At 41.6% G+C, this 24165-nt stretch overlaps 1 protein-coding gene across 2 annotated transcripts; it reads left to right on the forward strand.

The window, feature by feature from the left end:
- Positions 1–682: 682 nt before the first annotated feature.
- Positions 683–23871, forward strand: cenpu (centromere protein U). Of its 2 annotated transcripts, none has more exons than XM_063190442.1 (15): positions 683–876; positions 1019–1118; positions 2618–2888; positions 3044–3158; positions 3404–3523; positions 4207–4313; positions 6138–6210; positions 7217–7303; positions 8838–8904; positions 12903–13002; positions 21075–21153; positions 21256–21303; positions 21442–21503; positions 21835–21991; positions 23501–23871. In XM_063190442.1, the coding sequence occupies exons 1-15, from the start codon at positions 826–828 to the stop codon at positions 23621–23623; spliced, it is 1560 nt and encodes a 519-aa protein (XP_063046512.1). In that variant the 5' UTR covers positions 683–825; the 3' UTR covers positions 23624–23871. The 2 variants fall into 2 exon arrangements, with proteins under 2 accessions (XP_063046512.1, XP_063046513.1); XM_063190443.1 differs by having other exon boundaries at positions 8841–8904.
- Positions 23872–24165: the final 294 nt, after the last annotated feature.

Raw genomic sequence — 24165 nt, forward strand, 5'->3', positions numbered from 1 at the left:
ATCTGTGTCTTTTCTAAAAGCTTGCTGTTTGGTGCAGTTTCAGTAAATGGAAATAACTGACGACTATAGTCTATAAATTGCTGATCTGCCGAGAAGCAAAACCCTTCCATATCATAGATTTGATATTGACTAGAATATTAAAAAAAAAATACATGAGGCCTACTTCACTTTAAATGTATGAGTTAATCTCCCACATGAAAGAATAAACAATAGCTGGCCATAGCCTATATATTAATATTATAAATATTATCCTCTCTCTGAATGTCACTCTAGGAATTTTAGTTGCCTATGTAGACTGAAGTTATAAGACAAACTGGCAAATACAGAATAAACCCGGTTAGAAGTAAATAAATGTTTATTCTGAGCCGCTGACACTGACACACAAGCATAAAGCGCTCCGGTCCAGTAGGTGGCACTAAGTCCTACCAGACGAACCATCCGCTAGGACTAACCCATTTCTCTAGGGCATATCCGAAATGTATCAAAACTATTATGTCAGATTATTTGCGTTACTCAAGGTCATTTGATATACTGCCATACATTTATCTTAAAGATGGTTGGTAGCACCACATATCTTGTTTTTCTAAATTATTTCTGGCCAACAATGTTTAGATACACCACTATTACCCCCCCTCTCTTTTTTTCCCCTAATTAGTCGAGTCCACAGGAAGAGACCAAACTTTTAGCGCGTTTTATGGTTGTTGACATTTGTCCTGTAGACGCTGTCCATGTTAGGTGGAAATGTAAGACAGTTGACCGGGTTTATTTTGTATTTGCCACTGCCAGTGTCTCTTATACCTTGAGTCTACATAGGCTACCAGAGAGATGATGAGCCGAAAGACGAAACCCCAGCAGAATGGCAAGCAGGGAGGAAAGGTAGGCTGTCATTATGTGTGAGTGCGCATCTGAAGTAACCCTGAGTAGTTTCTCCAGGGTCGACGGGGTTGTGTTTAAACAACGGTGTCGTAATATAGTTGATGTAAAGATTTGATGTAAAGACTTCATATTGCCTCCATAGCTCCCGGATGTTGACGGTCCAGTTTTTGGAGAATCTTGCCCTGACCTATCCTCAATTGAGAGGGACAGCATCTTCCAGATTGACCCATCCAATTCCGATGGTAATGCCAGTGGTCCGGGTCGAAGAACCAAGGCCTTTTCTTGTTTTCAGAACAGTCAAGTAATTGCCATTATATGCCAGTATTATTGTCATTATTCAACTAGCCCTCTGAATTCGGGGCCATGGCCTAGTGGGTCAGGAGATGGGCTTTAGATCAGAGGGTTGCTGGTTCGAATCCCACCCTTCCATTCCCCATCTCTGGGGTCTTCAGTCTCCATGACTGAAGTGTCCTTGAGCATGGCGCCAAACCCCATACTGCTCCAGGGACTGTAACCAATACCCTGTAAATATACAGCTCCAGGCCACTTTATTAGAATAGCATGAAAAAGTTGATTTATTTCCATAATTCCATCAATAATGTTAACCTGTCATGGATTGTAGATTCATGGCCCAGTTGTTTAACTATTCCAATCATTCAATTTTTTCTTTTTACATATTTTGGCCTTCCAGCTCAAAAAACCCATGAATTGGGGAATTCGCATCATTAGAATATTGTAATAAAATCACCATTTTCTTCATCAAAATTCGTTTCACATCAGTGCACATCAAATCAGTTGGAATTTGGTACTTTCTACATAACATGCAATGTTCAATACTTGGTTAGGACTCTCTCTGTCTTAATAACGGCCATGATGCGTTTAACATTGAAGTCAATGGCAGAAACAGTGCATGGGAGTAATGGAAGCCCAGATATCCTTGATGCTTTGCCGTCAGCTGTTCTTGTTTGTTGACCTGGTGTCCCACACTTCACTCTTCAATATACCCGTAGATATCCATGCTACATTTTGGTGTTAACTCACCCGTTTAATTCTTACTCACCAGAAATAAAACCCCATTCATTTTCAATGGGGCTTCATTTCTGGTGAATTAGAATTAAACTGGTGAGTTAGCGCCAAAACGTGGCATGGAAATCTTCAGGGTATATTGAAGAGTCACTCGTTTAACTCGTTTAACTTTTCACTCGTTTAACTTTTCAGTAAGGTTGTAAGCAAAACACAAATCTGTTTCAGGGTAGGATTTTGGTTTTCTGACCTAATTAATGAAGAAACAGCGCTAGCAAAGTTAGTCAGTCACGTCAGGAGGATTGTTTTGACTAGCAGCTGATGGACGTTTTTTTGTTAGGGCTACTGAAGATGTATCAATGCAATTCGCTACCTGCTGCCACCGAGTGATAAGGAATTATTTCATGTTTAGGACGCCAGTCAAAAGCAGACACTAGATTTGCTGATATTAACGATGAATTCACACGCACAAAAAAAAATCCCCAAGATTTTTCCACGGCCCACCTGACGATCTCTCACGGCACACGAGTGTGCCGCGGCACAGTGGTTGGGAAACACATGTAATTTAATGTAAATACACAAGCAACTTGAAGCAAGTATTTATGGAATTCATTATTGCCGTTTCTCTTAAGCTCTCCAGCAAGTACGAGTGGAAGGAGGTAGTAGTGCGTTTTGTGATGTTTTTTTCTTTCTTTCTTCTTTGGATGGGCATTTTCAGGGAACCCACTCCACAGCACTGCCTTGGAGGATGACTTTAGCCCCTTTGTGCCCCGGAAAAAGTTGACGCCGGCGAGGGGACAGGATGCACGGACCCCAGCCGGTAGGATGGACACTCCACACCGCCCTACAGGCGCTGCCAGAAGACCGAGCGCCGGCAAAGGGGGCAAGAGCATGGAAAAGGCCAAAGGCAGACAGGGAAAAGGCATGGAGAAACAGCCAACAATCCCTGTCTTCAAAACCCCCTTTGCACCAGCTAAAGTCACTCTGGGGTATATAGTCTTGTTTTTCGTTAACATGACTGATGCTGAGCATGTTAGTGTTGGACATGGATTGATATAACAGAGCTTTAGTATTTAGCAGAGAATATGTGACCACTGGTATGTTCCACCGCCCAACATTATTTTTCCTGTCTGTGTTTCATCAGGCAAATGAGGAAGATTTCCGAGGAAAGTGGGAATCCAAGGTCCTCTGTGTCGGGTGCGTCTGCGTCCCAGGTCCCAGCTGCAGCTTCAGAGGATGTGGACGACTCCTCAGAAATGGTATCAGGATTGCAAAACTATCACCCCTCTCACTAGCAGTCTTGCAAATACTTAAACACACACACTGTGTGTGCGTGTCCCCCCCTCCCCTCTCTGCTTTCACTGAATCCCTTTCAATATATCAGTGGCACTGTTTCTGTGATCTTGCCACTACCATGAAATAACGAATGCTGATGAATTTGATCTTTGCTGTGTCAATTATATATTGGTTGCGGTCTTGACATGGTAACGTCTTTTTCTTCCAGGAGACAGAGAGCGAGGAGGCGACTAGTGGAGGTGTCAGTAGCAGTACCAGCCAGGCTTCCAGGAGGAAGAGCCTGCCTGTTTTCCCCTCCAGGCAAGAGGCTGGGGAGGGCACCAGCACGGTAAGTCTACATCAAATAGATTATGTCAAGTATGAGTACATTCATTTCAGTACAGAGTACCAATACCAAATCCAATACTTTTTACCCCCAACATAAAATGAAAATAAATACATAGCCTTGTTTTTTCCACCGATGATGTTAGTTTTATTGTCCATTTCCATGTAGCTTTATGTTAGGACTTGTGAGGTGGTGTAGTTCTGCTTAGCTCCACCAGGGGCCTGCAGAGCCACACACGCATACTGTTTTCAGGCCGACCAGAACGGTGCCGGTGCCCGCACCACTTACGTTCGGCACGTAAGTGCTTACCTGCGAAACAAAACTTTTTCACACATTACTGTGTTACCCAGATGAACCTGCTGATTTCCACATTGTCGTCACAAAAAACAAGTATTTTTCAGTTAGCCAACTTTATGTTTAGTGAACGTTAAGATCTATGGCGTGAGGCCGGTTCCCGATTAGGTGCTGGAACGGGCACTAGCACGGATTTCGGTCGGCCTGAAAGCGTCAACAGAGGCCTGGTGAGAACCAGGCTAGAATGACTGAGTGGTCAGATTTCTAATTACAACAAGATTAAGTGTCCAGTGTATTGTGCAATAGGTGATCAGGTTTCTAATGATAGCAATTTGAAGTGTCCAGTGGGCTGCGCATCAGTGTACCATGTTGAAGTTTTCTCTCGTTCACAGCAACCCCACAGCAACCCCCCTCACGCCTTGAGACCATCTCAAGGCCCAGCAGCCCCAATACAACCGCAGCCAAGGAAGTCCCGGGGCAGAGTGTCCAGTGGCAGAGTGTAAGTAACAGTTTATCAGTAAAATAGCTATGGTATCTGTGATGGATGTACGTGTGTGTGCACAGTCCACTGTCCCGCAGCCAACTACACCACCAACTGCTATTTCCAAAGTGATTAGAACCCTTGGTATTTCCATCAGAGATCGAGAGTAGGGATGCACGATGTATCTGCCAGATGTATCGGTATCGGCCAATATTCAACACATCGGACATCGGTCTGATGGGTAAAACTGGGCCGATGTTAACGCCAATGTTTTTTTTAATATGATACGGTTCTAAAAGAATGGACTTGATGATGACTTTCACTGTTTGTCTTCTATTTTGTCTCTATTTTTTATCTAATTATCACAGGGAGTTAAAAAGTGTTTTTGGAAATAAAACGACATTCAAAAATTCTGTTTGTTTGCATCATTGTCATCTCTTTTTTTTCAAAAAAGAAAGAAAAACATCGGTATCGGTTAATATCGGTCATCGGCCAAAACCGCAATATCATAATCGGATATCGGTATCGGCCGAAATTTTTGACATTGTGCATCCCTAATCGAGAGTGTTTCAAGTCATGTCATGTAGGTCAGTGTTTCCCAACTAAGGGTGCGTGCACCACAAAGAGCACACAAACACCGTGCAGGGGTTACATGGGGCAAAAAATAATATCAAATGTATGGAACATAGATCCATCTGGATAGAGGGAGTGAAACGGAACATTAGTGAAGGGGCATTTGTGGTATGACAAAAATACTTAGTTAGAAGTATGCTACACACAAAAAAAAGAAAAAAGTTTGGAATCTGCTGTAGGTGATGGGTGTGTGTTTTGTTTAGAACATTTAGATCTTTTGGCATGCTGTGACTGAATGGGTTTTGAAAGATGCCAGGGTGTGGTTGGAATGACCACCGTGCTCTCGTTTTGCCAACATTACCTCCAGCTCATTGAAATAACCTGAAACAGTGGGAGTATAGCAGGTTTTTTTCTTCTCTTCTCTCTTTTCCTACTTTCATCTCTTTCGATACAAGGGGACTATTCCAAGAACGTGGCTACTTAGTAATCCTGGTTAAGTTAACCTTGAGGTAGTGGTAAATCATCTAATACAAGAGCGTGGAGTCCTTATTAAATGACACTTGAGCGTTATCTTTTAGCAGATTTACCACTTAAAGGTTCACTGTGTAATATGCTCAGTTGTTCATTTCCAGAATTCACACAGTCCATTCATAAGTGTTATCATTTAAATGTTTCGATTGCCTGAAGAAGATCTATGATCGAAACGTTGCTCCTAATAAATTAAGTGTTTTGCAAGCAGTGTGCAGATCCTTTCCCGCTCCTACATGTGTACAGTTTTTTTTTTCTAAACCCAACCACCACCCCCCCCCTTATGTGACAGTTGCTTTTTTGCTGGATGTGCACACTTTCCACTACACTCCAGCATTTAAATGTTACCATTAAACTCTGCATATTCATTATGACTGGGAAAATGCATTTTACATACATGAAAAAAGGGATCTTCTCCATGGTCCGCCATTTTGAATTTCCTGAAATGGGCATTTTTAGCAGCAAAACTTACCGTCCTTTCGTCATACTTGTAAATATTGATTTATTATTCATGAAATTATCAAATTCGGCAATAGGCAGCACAGTTTCAATGAGCAGCGTAGTTGCAATACCCACTCTGGCCACAATCTTACACTTTGTACCTTTAATGCAGGTTAACTTTGACAAATCACTTAACCATGTTCTTGGAATACTCCCCAGCTGCTGGCAAGTGGCATTCATGAGTATTAGAGACTGCTACAAAGTTATGACACCTCAATAAAATTGATGTCTTTGCTTCAGACGGCTGCTGCAGAAGATCGCAGAGGAGAATGAGTCACAGCCGAGGACCTCCGAGTCTAGTGATGAGCCAGAGGTACATTTTTATTTTTTTTACATACACCTACAGTCGAAATAGTCGTTCAATATTGGCTATTTGAGTTGGATGGGATGGCCGACATAATATATAATAAGAAGGGCTGCATGCAGGATTATGAAAAAAATAATAGTCATGATTCTTTGGGCCAAAATTGAAATCTTGATTATTAAACAACAACAAACGACTGAATGTTGTGCTCGATTAAATATAACCAAGAATGTATAACGGGTGAACAAAATAAAACTGTAATAATTATGTGAACAGCAGGCCCTGCCGACCGGTAGGGCACTCGTCGACCATGCGGCTGATCCGGGTTCGATTCCTGGCCCGGGTCCTTTGCCGACCCCTTCCCGTCTCTCTCCCCACTCGCTTCCTGTACACCCCTCACACTGTCCTGTTGAATAAAGTCGAAAAAGACAACAACAACAAAAAAAAGAAATTATGTGAAGCTCGAAGCTTAGGTGGGCCCACAGATTTTTGGCCAGAAATACCAGCCCCTGTGTGCAGCCCTATGCACAAGCACTAAAAGCTATATTGAACTAGAAATGCACTCAGAGAGTGCAGACCTCCGTCAAGGAAGCTGTTTGATAGAATATTTAAGTATGTTACTCCCTATTTTTTTCCAAGTCTTTTCTTCCTTGTTTTTGTCAGGCAAGAGACTGGAATATCCACATTTGCCCTATCCGCAATGGACAAGAAACTTTTTTTTTTAATTCCTGGATCGGAACCGTGATCCGGATCAGCACCAAAATGTAATCACTTGCTCCTTGTGCCATTTCCAAAAACTCACAAAATTTCATCAAAATCCGTTCATAACGTTTTGAGTTATCCTGCTGACAGACAAACAAACAAACAGACAAACCAACTCAATCGAAAACATTAATATAATTACATAAATTTCCAGACATATTTATTCATAATATCCAGAGGTGTCCATGACTTGAGGCTGGAGGTATAGTAGTTGTTGTGTGGAAACACTCCATCCTCTGGTTCCTTTCTGCAGACTGCGAGTGACGACAGTGGCAGTAGCGCCCCTCCTGGCAAGAGGAGGAACCGCAGGTCCCCTCAGGAGAGCCAGGAATCCGGCACTGTAAGTCAACCTTTTAGTAAGTAATTAAAAATGTGGAAATCCAGATGCACCGGTAGTTGTTTGTTTGGTGTCTTTCCAAGACACTGATTGTTTATGGGTGTGATTTTGCTTACAGAGTGTTGTCATCTTTTGTATCTGATATATACAATGTTGTGCGTGAACGCGTTCAAAAGAACGCGTTCATTAAACACGCTAATTTTTTCGTGAACGTTGAACTGAACCCAACACATTTTTTAATAAAGAACTTGAACGTGAATTAGTTCACATTACGTGTCATGAACGGCAGACATCACTGTAAATGAACGTTGGAATTTGTTTTCCATTGAAAGCTGAGTTACATCTGTTTTCTCTTTTGAAACGCAATGAGAGAAAGTTCCCTCCTTCTCTCTCTCGCTGGTGCCGCTTGTATCATCAGTGAGAATTTCTTTTCACAGCTGTGTGTGCAATGCATTGTGGGCAGCGTAGTGTCTGGCCAAGAATAGTTCAATAACATAGGATTAGTTATTGCTGCTTACGCACGACGTTACCCATGATGAATTGCGGCGAAGAGAGAGAGCGCGCGAGAGAGTGAGAGGCAGACAGACAGACCAAGCGCTGCATTTAAAAAGTGGTTCGTGGAAGGGATGGCACGGAGACAGACACCGATTATCCTTATGAACATTTAAACCACCTGCGCAGCAAAAACAGTAAGGACATCCACAACGTCCTGTTCGAATTTGAAACGGCACCATCCGGTGTGAATGCATTTGCACGCCCTCGAGGGTCATAAGAGAGGAAAGGGGGAGAAGACCCCTACCAAGCCCAAACGTAAAAAAAAATGCCACTTCCAGCAACCTCCCAGAGGTCCGTGATGGTCTCACAGGTGCAGGTAGATCAACTGATTATCGACTACTACATTGTGGAAGATGTACAAACTCTAAACAAAAAAATCACTGTATCACACATGTGTTATAAGTGTGTTACATAAGATACACAATTTCCTTAAAAATATATAGGCATATTTGTGCATTTGACTTTTGCCTTCATTAGGTCTACCTTCATTCAAGAGTTTTGCTCATGTAAATTAATTCATACACAAACAGTAGGCATTATAATATTATATATAACATTATATATAGCCTATATATTTCATATTATATATATTATTTATTTATTTATTGAAATGCTAGTAGACTTCATTGCACTAGGCTAGAACTGGTCTACCTTGTCTGTACTGCATGCTGCAAGTTTCATCACCTGGTATGAAACCCACAATTGCAGCGTCATGAGCAAATGTCTAGTCAGTTTCAAAGAATGTATGATTTCTAGCTCGTGGTGTGAAAAAAGTAGGCCTATTTATTTGAATATTTCACGAAAAAAATGAACTGAAAATGAACTGAACTTTGAACTAGTTCACAATTAAAATTGTGAACTTTGAACGTGAACTGTTCACTTTGAGCATCTATGAACTGAACTTGAACTAGTTCAGAAAATCTGTGAACTGGCACAACACTGCTGATAGAGGACCTAAGATTTGTCTTTTTTCAATCCCCAACAGTCGTCAAACCAGCATGCAGGAGGAAAAAAGAGGGCCAGGAAGTCTACATCCAGCTCCTCCTCAGGTACTGTGGGGTCACTTTGTGTTTTACCATATGGTAGTGAGCATTAGAGATAGTTATCTATTTGAGTGCTGTTGAAGGTCATTAATTGCCTTTATAGATTGTGTCTATGGGGCATACAAACTCGATCATCATGTTTATTGTGCAAAATTGCTGTCTCATGGAGATCTTATCAGTTATTTTATGGTTAATGTATATTTCTTTTCAGGATTAGTCATGCACACACAAAATAACTTTTGTATAACGAACACGTTCACCTGACTAGAAGAGTTTATTGGCGCAGGACAGACATTGGATGCAGCGACGATACTAAAATGTTAAGTGTAAATGTGTGTGAAACATCCTCTGTGGCAGTCGCCTTTCAGTCATGCAGGTAGTTGGGTGTATTATAATTACGCATGCAAACAGGTGTGATTACTACCTGATTTCACTCTGAGGGTAAAACAAAATGGGGTATAAAGGTCACAGGGAATTAGCGCTGGTGAAGTGTCTCCCTCTCCCTGCCTGCATTGTTTGCTCAGATTTCGCAATTAAGGCCTTTTTCCACAGAGCTAAACTCTGGTGTCTCTTCTTTTTTAGATGTATGTGTGGGTTGGGATTTTATAGCTTTATTTGGACAGGACAGTGAAGAGAAGACATTAAATGACGGGGGAAATGAGAGATGTGGTTGAGTTGGGAAATGACTCAGGCCAGAGTCAAACCGGGGGCTCCAAGGACAATATTGCTTTCTTTGCACCCCTAAAGGACCACTCTAATAGAAAACTATAAGTTTACATGGTTCCAAACGTGTTTTCATATGTCCAGAAACAGAACTCTAATGTACAGAAGTTGTTTTGTTCAGTAAGGACTGTTTGTAAACGTTGTTTTAACCGTTTTTCAACACTCTAAGTCCTGCCCCCCAAAAACAAACACGAGCCGGAATTGATGTCAGAAGATGAAAAATCACGTCTCAATCCACGCACTTGTGTCAGCCAAAATATCTGCACTTATTTGCCGTTAAGTTGAGGGTGGAAAGTGCTCTGCATCTCAGTACACAGTGCACAGTGTGGGGAATGGAACGCACACCGGGTCATTAGCAGCGCCTTAGCTAACTGGATCTATGCACACTGTGGGAGCTGTGAAATTTGAGTGCGGATACGATAGTGATGTTATTGTTCAAATAGAGAGTAGAGAGTAGAGAGAGAGAGAGTAGAGAGTAACATTTATTGATCCCGAAGGAAATTTAGGTGTCTAGTAGCATACATACAAAAATAAATAAATAGATTATTTCACATTAAACATTCAGATATAAAAAAGTCTCTCATTGCAATAGTTATTACTGATTGTTGAAGGAGGGGTGGGCGAACAGTTTGCAATGAAATGTTTTCAATTTCAATGAAATAGAAAGTCTAACAGCACGAGTTCTGCAACTAAAGGACTAGCTTATTAGCTTTCCCCACGTTTCCATACTACCAAGCAAACTTCCGAGCACAACACCACTGTATAAAATATAGGACACCGTCCACAGACATGGAGTGAAACAAATAGCTCTAATACCAAATCTGCCCCCCGACATTTTCGCTGTTGGGGTGAATATCTAACACAGTTACATTGTAAGCTCGACCTCAAAAGACACGTAGCAACATGGGGTTTCTAAACAGTCTGGAATAGCCAGTAGCACCAAAAGAGTAGAACATGTCACACGGAGATTATGTATCTGACACACTTAATAAAATCTATGTTCACACCGGTAGTCTACGGTAGCTGAACGGTCAATGAAGGGAACCAAATACGGAAAGTGTTTCATCTGTTATATACTGTATCATATTTACAGCTATTCCACCCACCCAACCCTGAAAGCACAGTAGGTCGACGAAGCTAGCAGGCCAGCTAGTCCTACTCACTGATGTGTTGACTAACACCCAGGCGAGCACCATTAGCAGTCTCACTGTCAGGGCTCCTATGAATTATAATTTCAACGATCGAACACCCCATTCTTGCCTGCCGTCAATCCCATGTCTTCGTGCTGCTATCGTTTCACATTGTTAGCCTTGTCATTTCTCCAGCTGCTACTGTATGTTTTTGCAATGGCCAGGACAACAATCACGGTGTTTACAAATTACATCAACATACTGTGTTTGAAAAGTGATGAAATCTGTAAGAACAAAGTTGTAATGTAGAAACAACACGGACTCGGAAGTACATTTTCAAACTTTATAGTCAGTCAGGACATCGTCATGTCTGCAACTCATCTCACACTTTGTCTTGCTAGCTCAGCTGTAGCTCTACCTGCATCGTCTCGTTGGAGTAAACAACACTCCCCATCAGGGCTTGAAAACGAAATTATTTTTCAAACGTTCCGTTCCGAACGGTTCAGGCAAGTTTCAGTTTAACGTTTTCGTTCCTGCAATCGTTCCCCCACAAAAATATCGTTCCTGAACCGGTTCGGAACGAAAAATAACGTTCGTTCTTAACGTTCCTGCAGTGTTTAACGGCCATATTAAGTCTATTTTCGTGGACTTTATCTTAGAATAGACGTACTCATTATTTCCCCTTGATTTACACAGCTATTCTCAAAAATAATAACACACCCAAAAACACTCAGATGGGCTATCCATCCTGGCAGATTTAACCGGATGCCTATAATTCTTATCAAAAGTAGCCTATGCGCACAACAAAAGCACTTCAGTAACTTTACCACAACATAATTTGCCATAACCGCATTGAACATCGAGGCACTCGGCGGTGCCATTACAAGTAGTAAGCTAAACATGACTTACCCACCAGTTGCCTCTCGAGAGCACTCTGCGAATTAGGTTCATCAAATCGCCTATCCAATTCCTTTGCAAATCATTGACTGCATGGTCCAAATACTCTGTCCCTGTAGGAATCCCAACACCGATCTCAAGACATGTTCTCTTTTGCTCTCCATGAGACTGAAGTACAGCGCGGGTAAAGTGTCATTTCTCTTACAAAAACTTATTTGATATTGGTGGTCAAAAACTTTAGGGCGGGTTTATTAGTCAACTTCCAATCACTACGAGAAAGCCAGGAGAACAGAGACAGTTTAGTTCTAGTTTCCTATCAAAATCTCTGAGGAGAAGCACATCCTAAATTTACCCAGGAAGTTTCTCCATACAATGCACAGTCGCACTCTGATTGGCCAATGCTCCTCAATATTTTATCAATCGGCGGCAAGAGCTCAGGTGAAGCAAAATGCTGTTGCTGTATGCATGTTTCCCCTCATACACGTCAGTATCCGAACTAAAAGACTGCTCGTCGCCATGGTTACTCCTCAAACAAAATCGTGCACTTGTATGAAATATAGAGAACGAAAAAAAAAAACCGTTATTAACCGGTTTGTGGATTTCAGAATAACGTTTTTGTTCCGGAACACTTGAAGACCATTTCGGTTTCGTTTCCGTTTCCGTTCCTTGTAAAATTCCATAAAATTTCGTTCGTTTTCGGTTTTCGTTTTCGTTCCTTGAACCGGTTCGGAGCCCTGCTCCCCATGGCTCTGAAATATCAGAGCCGTCAGAGCCATGCGGCTCTGAGAGCCGTGAGGAAACGGTGCCACCCAGAGCCATCTAATAACAGAGTTACGTCACTCCCATAGACCTTAATGGACCAATCTTTCCACAGCAATGGCGGCTCTCATGGAGCCTCACGGAGCGTTAACATGGAAATCCCCATTGACTTTAGTTCTATTAGAAGTAGTTACTTAGTTCTAGGAGGTGGCCGTAGAACACAGAAAATGTGGTAAAGGTAATGTAATTTGTTTGTACTTAATCTTTGTTTGGTATGTGATGGTTCTGTGTTAGTTTCCAACGAGTTTCCAACAAGTTTACTGTTAAGAAACATTTTAATCTACACGAATCACATCACCAACTGACTTCCTGGTCCCCGGTTTGCGCAACTCTGTTATTAGATGGCTCTGGTGTTATAATAGAAGTCTGTGTCTGCGTATTATGTGCAACCAAGGACTAAGTGTACTGTGTTGTGTGGTTTTTGTTGTCCTTTAGATGCTGGTGCCAAGTCTAGGAGGAAGAAGGGGGCTTTGAGAAACCCAATTGACCTTGAAGTTATTTTGGAGCACTTTCTCGACTTTGTTGAGAAGTACAAGTAAGTGGCTTGATGCATAGACCTGCTGGTCATTGAATTTCTGTGTCATTCTTGTTCATTTTTGGGGAAGTTAAGATGAAAAGAAAGGGCCTTTGTAAGTGTGTCTTACAAAGGCCGTTCTTTTTCTGCTCCAATGGAGAGCCATTCTTTCGACTGGAGTAGAAAAAAAAACTTTTGCGGGTTAAACTGTGGGTGTCTGTGTTTGATGCACCCAGAGAGATTAGATTCCCAAAGCCAAGTATTATCCCAAGTATATCCCAAAGCCATTGTGTATATTAGCTAAGTCACTTGACCCCAAGTTGTTCCAGTGGGTACTATTTAGAGATAGTCAACTGATAAAAATGAGTCTGCCGCGTAAGGTGTCAAGCAGTTAGTAACTCAAGGCAACACTCTTGTAAGTGTGAAAACAAACACCACATGCTTGGCCTGTAGGCATGGTACGGTTTGCGTCACAAACCGAAATCGTACGGTTTGCATGTCACGGAACGGGGTAGTGCGCGACCGCACGGTGCCCACGGTTTCCAAAAAAAAAAAAAAAAGAGTGACCACCGGCGGACGACGCAATTAAAATCCTACTACTTTTACAAGCATAAAACACAAAGACTACGTAGGATATTGAGTGTGGAAAGACTGATTTCTATCAGCCAACTGAAAGGCATAATGTAACAGCATGCACCAGCTGAGTAGGCTACAGTAGCCTACAAGCAAGCGCAGGTCGGTCAGCGCGTCTCTCTCTTCCCCCTCTCTCTCCACGTTAGCGCAAGTGTCACTGCCCCCAGCCTTTATTCTGACCAATTTAAATTAAATGAACATGAATTTACAAAAAATGACAGATTAGCAGAGCAAAGTAGACTTACGTTACAGTAGTGTAGGTTATATCCACGTGACATTGGATGGGGATTCCGGACGGCATAATGCGAGATATGAACATATCCATCAGATTCACTGCGCTGTCCTTAACTGCAATCAACTGTAGGCATAATTACATGTAGCCAGCTAAACTCTGATGGAATGAGGGGGGCTTTGCAATGTTGCCTAGTTAACATTGATGTTTAACACTATAACCAAAATAAAATGACTGTTTTAACAGGCTCAGATTCACAGGAGTTTTGTGAAACATTCTTGTGAATACACTTCTAAAAAAACGATCTTTTAAAATGATTTGTTACCTTAACTTTCACATTTTAACATAACTTAACCCTATCACTTGTTCACCTGAAATTGAATTTGACTTCTGATTTTACTTCTACGCTTCTCACGGCCGGCAGTTTCATGATAGGAAGCAACTTCATCCTAAGCGCAAAACTCGCAGAAAGCGGTATCAAAATAAAAGTCCAATTCGTTCTCAGTGTGTCATTGACCAAAATAGTCATACTGCACTGACCTAATGGTCCCATTGCCCACAGGAGTGTAGCTGTTTTATTTTTACACGTCAAATGTGTTATAGTATGTAATATTTGAATATTTGTCAACTTAAAAGTTAGGACTTAGTTATCCTTTTTTGTGAAATAAATGGAAGCATGTTAAAATCATTGATATCTTTCCTCTTTCAGTAACTTCACCTTGTTGGTTAAATGAAGTCAAATTCAACATACCCATGATAAGCTTACATTTTCATTCTAATTGTTATTTTATACATTTCCAGTGCATAATACATTTTATTTAAAAAAAAAAACAAAAACAAAAAAAAAACAACCGTATAAAACCGAAAACCGTGACCTTGAAACCGTGATATGGACCGAATCGTGACTTTTTTGAACCGTACCACCCCTATTGGCCTGGGCTGGAAACTCTCCTGGTACTCCTCAGCACAGCTGAGTACAAAAAGGGGAGGGGTTCAATTTGATTGGCTAGTATGTTAACATCAGTGACATCCACCACCACCAATTGTAATCTGTGGTTTTCAGTAAAGGAACTGCATGACATGAGCACACAGCCCTGCAGATATGTGCTGCATCATCTTAAGCACATTGCTGCTGGAGATTACGCTGTGTGCTGTAGAAGCCTACGTTCAGACACATTGCTACTAGATATTCGCTCAGCGAGTGAAGTCAATAGAATGTGTATGTGTTCCAGCGAGGCGAGTAGACGAGAGTACAAGCAATGCGATGTGGGCGGATTCCGAGTAAAAAATATTTCAACTTTTAGCGAGGCGAGTACGCGAATAACCAGGAGAAGGATGACTGAGCGCTCTTGTTCTCCAACTCTGTAGAGTCTAGTCTTCTTACTTCAAGAGCACCTACAGTTTGCACCTACAGTTTCCTTTCATTTAGAATGTGGTGGCACTACGGCCAACTTCAGGCAACTCCACAGGTCGACGAGGAAGTTATAATTAAAAACCCTTTATTTTATCTGGGGCATAGTAACTGGCAAAACCGGCAACCGGTTTCAACCCACACTGTGTCTTCATCAGGGCGTGACATAGGAGTCCATTAGGTGACCTATTTATCAGTTCAGGGGGTCACATGGTTACCTCGATATGACATGACCTTTCAAAAAATAAAAGATAAAAATGTAAAGTCCATTTGGAGTGTGTTATTAATCATATTACTTCACATGAACATTACACACCACTTTATAGAATAGCAAACATCACAGTATTTTAAAATGGTGAATTACTAATCATTTGTATATGTCTCTTCATATTAAGCAATATTCCAACCCTTTAGTAAAGTGAAATGTTCCAAAGAAGGAGAGAAAAACCTTATCTAGGAGAGAAATAATAAGCCCAAGTTACAAAAAAGGCCTAAAATCTATCTCCTCATTAAATCCTGGGGGGTGGAGCGCATCGAATTTATGGCTTACGACACCGAACACCAATGAGATATCCACAGTGATCAACCTGTCCCTGTACAACGCACACCAAGCCAAGTACAGGTACTATCCAAAGGTTTATCATTTGCCCCTACCTACCATGGTAACCACTTTGACACGAAAACAGATCTATTCAAATTCTACCGGAACCTGCATTTGAAAGCATGGTCTGCCCAGAGACCCAGCATACAGGATGTACAGCAGTATAGCCCCGAGACCCAGTCCTCTACCACCAAATTCAAACCTAAGTCTACCTTTTCCCTACTGAGCACCAATCCTAGTTTATTGGCATTCATCAAAAAGGTTGACTGCGATGTCCAAAGACTGTTTGCGCAACCAAATCCACCCCTGTACAAGAACAATTTAACAACCCCTGAACAAAATGCTTTACGAAACTTGCAACAAAACAAAGACATTATTATCAAAAAAGCGGACAGAGGGGGTGGCGTGGTTGTATGGCATTACGATAAATATTTGAAAGAAGCGCAACGCCAACTACGTGACGCGGAGTACTACACTGAACTCTCCAGCATTCCCCTACCGACTATGGAAGATCTTGACGCATTACTAGACTAGAGCTAAAGTTGCTGGTTGGATTACCGAAAAAGAATATGCCTTCATGCACTGTGAGCACCCTGTATTGTCTGTCTACGTTTTATATGTTGCCAAAAGTCCATAAGGAACCTAAGGACAGTCCACCTGGCCAGACCTATAGTGGCAGCGAACGGAAGCATTACGGAACCCGCTTCCCAGTTCATTGATCACTTTCTGAAACCATATGTGCAGAAATTATCCTCATATGTCAGAGACACTACTCATGTACTGAATAAATTAAGTAACCTTGGAGATACGTATAACTTGGGACTTTTTGGTGACAATGGATGTTGAATCTCTATATACTAATATTTACCATGCTGATGGGTTAAGAGCGGTGAACCTGTCTGACAGAGAAGAGGTGACGCCTCCATCGCCTCCATTTTAGATCTTACAAGTTGGGTATTGCACAATGTGTTTTTATTCCAGGATGTGATGTACAGGCAGTTTAAAGGCACCAGCATGGGAGCATCTTTCGCCCCAGAGTATGCATGTTTTTTTTCTTGGGAGTCTGAGCATGTATTTAACGCAGAAAAAAATAATTTGAAAGACAACATAAAGCTGTACTGTATGTATATTGATGAGGCACTGAGACGGAACTGAAAGACATGCATAATTACCTGAATAAATTGTCATTAGAATATTCAAAAAAAGAAATCCACTTTTTAGATAGATTTATACAAAAAAGACCATAAACTCCATACTACGCTGTACAGAAAATCCACCAATCGCAACTTCATATTACACTCGCGCTCCAAGTCTATAGGATGGACACTTTTAAGTGTTTGCAATCTTCGTGTAACCACTGCACTAGTATCAAACAACACAAAGATTTAATGGATTTTATAACTAAAGAAAAACACAAAAGCAGACACTTTGTGAACTGTAAGGCCGTTTACACACTAGGGCGGTAAAGTGTTGCGTGACTGATCCGATTTTTACTGACGTCAGTGAAAATACATGGAAACACATCTGTCCTTACACACCAACCGGCGGTAGTCGGGCGTCAGCGGCCGCCCTCCGCGCTGCATTTGGAAAATAGAATTCGAGCATATTTTTCAAATTCTATTGAATTCTGGGCGCCATTCAATACAATTTGGAATTTTAGAATCTTACATTGTTGTAGAACGCATTATTTTCATAGAATGTTCAAAAACCCACACCCTTAAAGGTTAAGGACAGGGTAGTGGAACATAAATACGCAATACGGAAAAATAATGAAGACTACCCGATGGCGCGTCATTTCAATAATGCGCACAATGGAGATGCTTTAATGCCTCTACTTGCAGCAAAGACTCATGTCCAGACGCCACCTAGAGGTGGTGATCGCCTTAAGCTACTACTCCAGCGTGAAACATACTGGATCCATAAATTTTATGCGCTCCACCCCCCAGGCCTTAATGAGGAGATAGATTTTAGCCCTTTTTTTAACTTGGGCTATGTGTAACTTAGTATTTCTCTCCTAGATAAGGTTTTTCTCTCACTTAACTAAAGGGTTGGAAGTTGGAATATTGCTTAATATGAAGAGACGGATACAAATGATTAGTAATTCACTGTTTTAAAATACTGTGATGTTTGCTATTCTATAAAGTGGTGTGTAATGTTCATGTAAAGTAATATGATTAATAATACACTCCAAATGGACTTCACATTTTTAACTTTTTTTTTTTTTTTTTGAGAGGTCATACCGAGGTAACCATGTGACCCCCTGAACTGATAATAAATAGGTCACCTAATGGACTCCTCCTTTGTTACGCCCTGATGAAGACCCCGTGTGGGTTGAAACCAGTTGGCGGTTTTACCAGTGTTACTATGCCCCAGATAAAACAAAGGGTTTTTAATTATAACTTCCTTGTCGACCTGTGGAGTTGCCTGAAGTTGGCCCTAGTGCCACCACGCTCTAAAGGGCTGTCCACACCGAGCGGAATTTCCGCGCGGATATTCGCAGCAAAATTCGCAAAATTAACAATGTATTCTAATTACTCTGTGCACACCGAAAAGCGAAAATCCGCAGGGGAGAAAAAATAACATATCTGTCTGTTTTGACGGCGGATTTTCGCAAGCGAAAAACGGGGTTTGGCCAATCAGACACCGACTTGACAGTGACATCAGCTCCAGTGCAGTTCTCAAACTGCGAATGATGGTGGGGGAGCGCGGAAGGACTGTTTGCATAGACTAACTGCAAAAAATAACCGTTAAGAAATAATTTCAAAACTTGTTGCGTGCAAAGGAGTCCAACAGATGTCTTACGCTTTCTGATAGGCTACATTACACTAATTCCAAGCGAGATTAAATTGTCTAAACACTTCACGAGGTGGTGAAAAGGACTGCTGTGTGATCTGTGGCGGGCACTTGCGCGTGTGGGTCTGTCCGAGAGCGCAGATCTCGAAAGCAGGAGCACAACCTGTGCGGTCGTGGACCCCGTAGCGAGAGTAGGCTACCACCACGGACCTCTTGTAACCACTTAGGATATTTCATATCGAATGAACATTTCAGGTATCATCCGTGTAGCCGACGCGCACATTTGCATCGTGGAGAAGGCCTATTGAAAGTAGCTGGTCAATACAATGACAAGCACGAAGAAAGGCTTCGCGTTATCTTTCCACAGCGAACGTAGGCTATAAATAACACTAATGAAATAGGCTATTATGTCTGTCATCGGTTGAGACAGCAGCTCAAAGGAGAGGGAGAGATAGAAGGTGTGTGTGTGTGTGTGTGTGCGTGTGCGTGTGCGTGTGTGTGCGTGTGCGTGTGCGTGTGTGTGTGTGTGTGTGTGTGTGTGTGTGTGTGTGTGTGCGTGTGCGTGTGCGCTTCACTGATTAAAACAGTAGTTCTGAGGAGTTGTAAGCATTTTCATAGCACACTACAGAATATTCCCATTTAGATGCTTCATTAGCCTATAGTCACATATAGCCTACACTGTGCCACTGCGCAATTTCGCTGGTAAACTGGGAGTTTCATGTGCAGTGACTTTGGCGTCATCAAATAACAGCAGAATATGGGATAGGCCTACTAGTTAGGCCTATATGGAGAAGGAAGTCCCGCCAGCAATGTAGGCTATGGGGCGACCATGTTTGCAAACTTTGTTAGAAGTAGGCTATAGATAGTGGTGTAATTTTACTTGTAGTCATGAGCGCCAGCCACTGCGCCGTTAACTGTCCTTGGGGACTTTTGTATGCTCCAAATATTCCAGAGGTATATAAAATATAAAATATTCCAGAGGTTACCTTTTGTCGGAAGTGCAGTTACGCACGACCGCAGTAACGTCTGGCTTCGGTGGAAACGGTTGTAACTAGGGCATTTACTCTACTATGCACCCATGTAAACAACTGACATTGTAGCCTTGAGCCACGGCTAGAGCATCTATGCTCTCTACAAAATACCCTATGAGACAGCTCGCGCGTCTTCTCAGCGCTCCACGTCAAAACGACTGTGTAGCCATTTCCCCCCTCATTTATCCTCCACCTGTTCTTCCTCGGGCTTCTTTTTCATGAAAATCCAAACGTGTCCACTCATCAGTGCTCTATCCGCTAGGAGGGAGTATGTGTGCGTGTGTGCATAAAACAGATAGAACAATAAAACATTACACCTAGTCACACATAGTTTTTTTTTAAATGGGCTATCTATTTCTCGGGGCGCGCAACGGCTTTCTGTTGCGCAAGATGACTTGTTCGTTGTCGCATCAGTAAGCGAATAACCAATTGGAATGCAGAGTTCAGTACTTCTCGCTTTGGCAGTTAAACCCGCGGGAACGTTTAGCGGACGTGGGCAAGTAGGCGAGTGGGCGAAAAGCGAGTGTTGTATGTGAATGTGGCTTAATGGTCTGTCGCAGTAATATTCACCATCCCTCTTGCGCCTGTGTACTTTGTTCTTGATTTATACTTACTTATTGCTACTGAGTAGGCCCTTGCTTGTAAGTCGCTTTGGATAAAAGCATGTGCAAATTGTCGTGTAAAATGAAATATCCCATATCCCAATAGGTTGACATTGGTTGAACTATTTACTTAGACTCTAGTGTAGACTTCAGTTTCAAATGACACTTTAGGATGTTGGACATACAGTTTCAGAGAAGATGATCTATACATGTGACATTGCATTTCAAGTTATTATTTACACTAGGGCTGCATGATATTACAAAAATATGCGATACACGATAACATGACTGTATACCGCGATGTCGATATTACTCGCGATATTTCATATATACATATATTTTCCCCTCTCTACTTGCCATTCTACACTTTATCATGTATGAAACGACTGAAAGCAATGTTTTATTTCCAACATTATTTTTATTCGGAAAAAACATGCCTAATATACAGCATCAACTTAAAAGGTCAACCTTTTTAATACCTTTTTAACCTTTTCACCGAATTGGCTGTTATTAAAAATTAAAAAGTAGGTATCACGATATATAACCAACTTTCGCGATACGTATATCGCAAGCCGTGATATCGCGACATCGATAAATTTTTCGATATATCGCGCAGCCCTAATTTACACTCCTAATGGTAATAGTGTAACATAATTTCATCACATCACGTCACATCATTTCATCCTTTCATTTCATGTGCTCATGGAATTGGGAACTGCTGGTTAGGATTTCATGTACATGTTCATGTTTTAAACATTCTCACATTACCAGTTGTCATTGTTCTTTGCAGGGAAACGGTGGACTCCATTGCTGTTCAAAAGGCGATCGATTACATGTCCGAATCTTTTGTGGAGCAGATGACTGAAGCGGTAGGCTCGATTGTAATTGTATTGTGTATTGATGGCTCAAGCATGCCTTACATAGAGAGAGCACTTATCGTCCACTAATGACATAAACCCTTTTCTTTCCAGATCACAGCAGCCAAGGATCTTAACAGCGTTAAAAAGAAAAACATGAAGGTAATTTATGTCATATAGATGCAAATTACAATTTGTCTTGATGTTTTCGTTTGAATGATGCCTGCTGTAATGAGCTTTAGGCATGTCTAGTCCTAAGTGTTTTTTTTTGTTCTTCTTCTTCTTTCTTAACTTGGGTAGTTGAATACTGCCATTAACAGGAAACGCTCAAGCCTGCTGGACGCCAAATACGAGTTGCTAAAGTAAGTTGAAATCTGAAGCTGCCAAACGTTTTCTAAAAAGGACTACAGTATCTCTTAGCATGGTCTATGATGGGTGGGGGGTGGAGAGACACTCAAGTCGCCTGTTTCTGTGACTGAACAAAACAAACCATTAACTAACTAAACAAAAAAACAAGAATTTGTATTGTAGAAAAGCTATTGAATGACTTATCTTACATTGCACCATCGCAGTAGCAATGACTGTGTAATGATAATTTTTTGCCAATGTGCCCGTGTAATTGCTTTTACCAATATCAAAAAATGAAATCAAAATAAAATGGGGGGCATTTTTGATGTTGTGCTGTGTATTCAGGAGTGAGGCTGCGGTGCATGCGCTGCAGAAGGAGCATGGTGAGTTGCAGCAGAGGCTAACAGACATGACCAACGGCATGACCCTACTGAGGGACCTCACCGACCTGCACACCAAGTACGCCGCCCACTGTGATGCCCACCCAGACCTGCCACCCACGGTGAGAATGGGGACTTACCAGAGATTGTACAGATACACCAACTTAATGCTTTGCTATGGGTGCCAAGCGTAAGCATGTTTCGGTCTGCTTAAAAGACAGTGTGGCGTCCGCTTGACTTGAAATAAAAAGTTTTTTTTTTTCTCAAAGTTTAAACAGTAGGCCGACAAGTTACAGCATTAGACTTTGCTTGATCATGGATTCAAGTATGCCCAGAACCTTAACAACCCCAGAAAGTTACAATGACTGTTGTTGACTGTTACAATGATTTATTGTATAAAATCCATGTATCTCATCCACTTGAATGGAACAATCCTTAGGTCTGCATTATTGCTTATTACTGTTACACTTAATCGCTGACCAAATTTCTTTAAAAACGCTTTAAGAACAATTAATTTGCCCCGCATATCGTTCCGGGTTAAGCATGTGATAGCAACATCGTATTTATGTCGGCATTTGACACAAAAATGATCAATCATGTCATCCCTACAGTCTATTTGTAATACCCTCGTCAGTTTGCGGGGGTTCGCTAATCGCGTGTTTGCACACACACCTTATTTGAGACTGGTCACCATTCCCCACGGTCGTCGCTGGGAACCGGAAAGTCCTTAAATGCTGACAAGAAATACTACAGTCTGCTACATGTTTCCGGGTGACTTCGGAGCTCTATTGGCACCTCTGTCTTTTCGATTCTTTCTGGAGTTACATTCCATGTCATGCAAAATAATACATTACGTTTAGCAGACGCCCACCCCCGAACTGCCAACAGCGGTGAGAATATGCATTGGCCATTAAATATCTGAAAAGGACCTGACTGGGTGTGCAGACATTTTTGTTTTCTAAATCTAAAGCGTCTTATGGAGGCCAGCAAGGTTAAGAGAGAGATTACATTAGTATAGTAGCATTTACAGTAGTGTATCTCAACAGGGGCTCTACAGCCCCCCAGGGTGCATTGGGGAGCCCTAGGGGGGACGTTGAGAAGGATAAAGCTATTCAAAAAAGGTTGAGAAATGAGAACCACTGATTTACAGCGACCCCCTCACAGGATATGACACCGGGAATGACTCAAGTAGAAACGAACACATTGTAGACTGACTGTTGTTGTTGGGGATTTTTGACCGTTTACCACTCAACCTGAAGTTTCAAATAGATTTTAAGCATTCGTCAAACAATGCATGTTACCTTATGACTTGCAATGGTAAACCTCTCACCTTCAGTTCTACCATGGTGGCATCTCCTGCCGATGTATTAGGCGAAGCCTAATTACTAAATTACAATTATTAAATTGTTGAAATTCTAACCTCAGTTTTCCAAAATAAGCCATTTTACCCGTCATGCCACTGTGGCAAATCATGCAATGTGGGAACACTCAAGCAATCCAGGCTGCTGTAGCATATATTTGCTTTTCCCCAAGCTGCGTACAGACATAAGTTCAATGTCTTACTTTAGTGATGGCACCAGGAAAGAAGAAGCACTGTAATACCTGCTGACAGACCTCTTTTCCTGTTCCAGTACGGCCCGACCAGTTTACCTGCGTTGCTCCTGGAGGCCAGGTGCATGATGGGAGCAGAGCACCAGCTGAAAGCAGTCAACGCAAAGCTTCAGAAAGTTCTGGATGATGTGAACCGGGAGTGAGATAGCTGTGAAGACATGGTCCATATACAAGGTCCAGCACTTGACCTTCCCCACTCAAATTGTCTCTGTCAGTGGTGCATGCCATTGTGTAAAAAAAAAAGATGATCATAGTTTCTATTATGTGTGGTTTAGTTAGTCATTTTATTAAAATGTATAATGTATAATAGTCTCACTTAATACCATGTTTGTACACATATTTCTAAAATTATTTAAAATAAACACATTCTGGATTCTGTACACTCCAGCCATTTGGTTGTCTCTTTTTTTGTATTCTTTAAGTATTTGATGATGTACTTAATTAGTACATAATCTGAATATGCAGGGTTGTACATTTACCATAACTGTATGATCAGAAATTCTGTCACCACACCTTGTTCATTAGAATGAAGGTTTAAACCTTTGCGGTTTCCTTTTTACGGTAGGCCTAAACCTTTTAGGCTACTTGGGACGTCCCTAGGGACGTCCACAGGTCCAACTGGATTCATGTCGCAGCGAACTGTACTTGGAAATGTCCTGCTCCTTTGAGGTAGTAGCACAGAGGT

Source organism: Engraulis encrasicolus, chromosome 23 (genome assembly GCF_034702125.1).
Source record: "Engraulis encrasicolus isolate BLACKSEA-1 chromosome 23, IST_EnEncr_1.0, whole genome shotgun sequence".
Classification (NCBI taxonomy): Eukaryota; Metazoa; Chordata; class Actinopteri; order Clupeiformes; family Engraulidae; genus Engraulis; species Engraulis encrasicolus.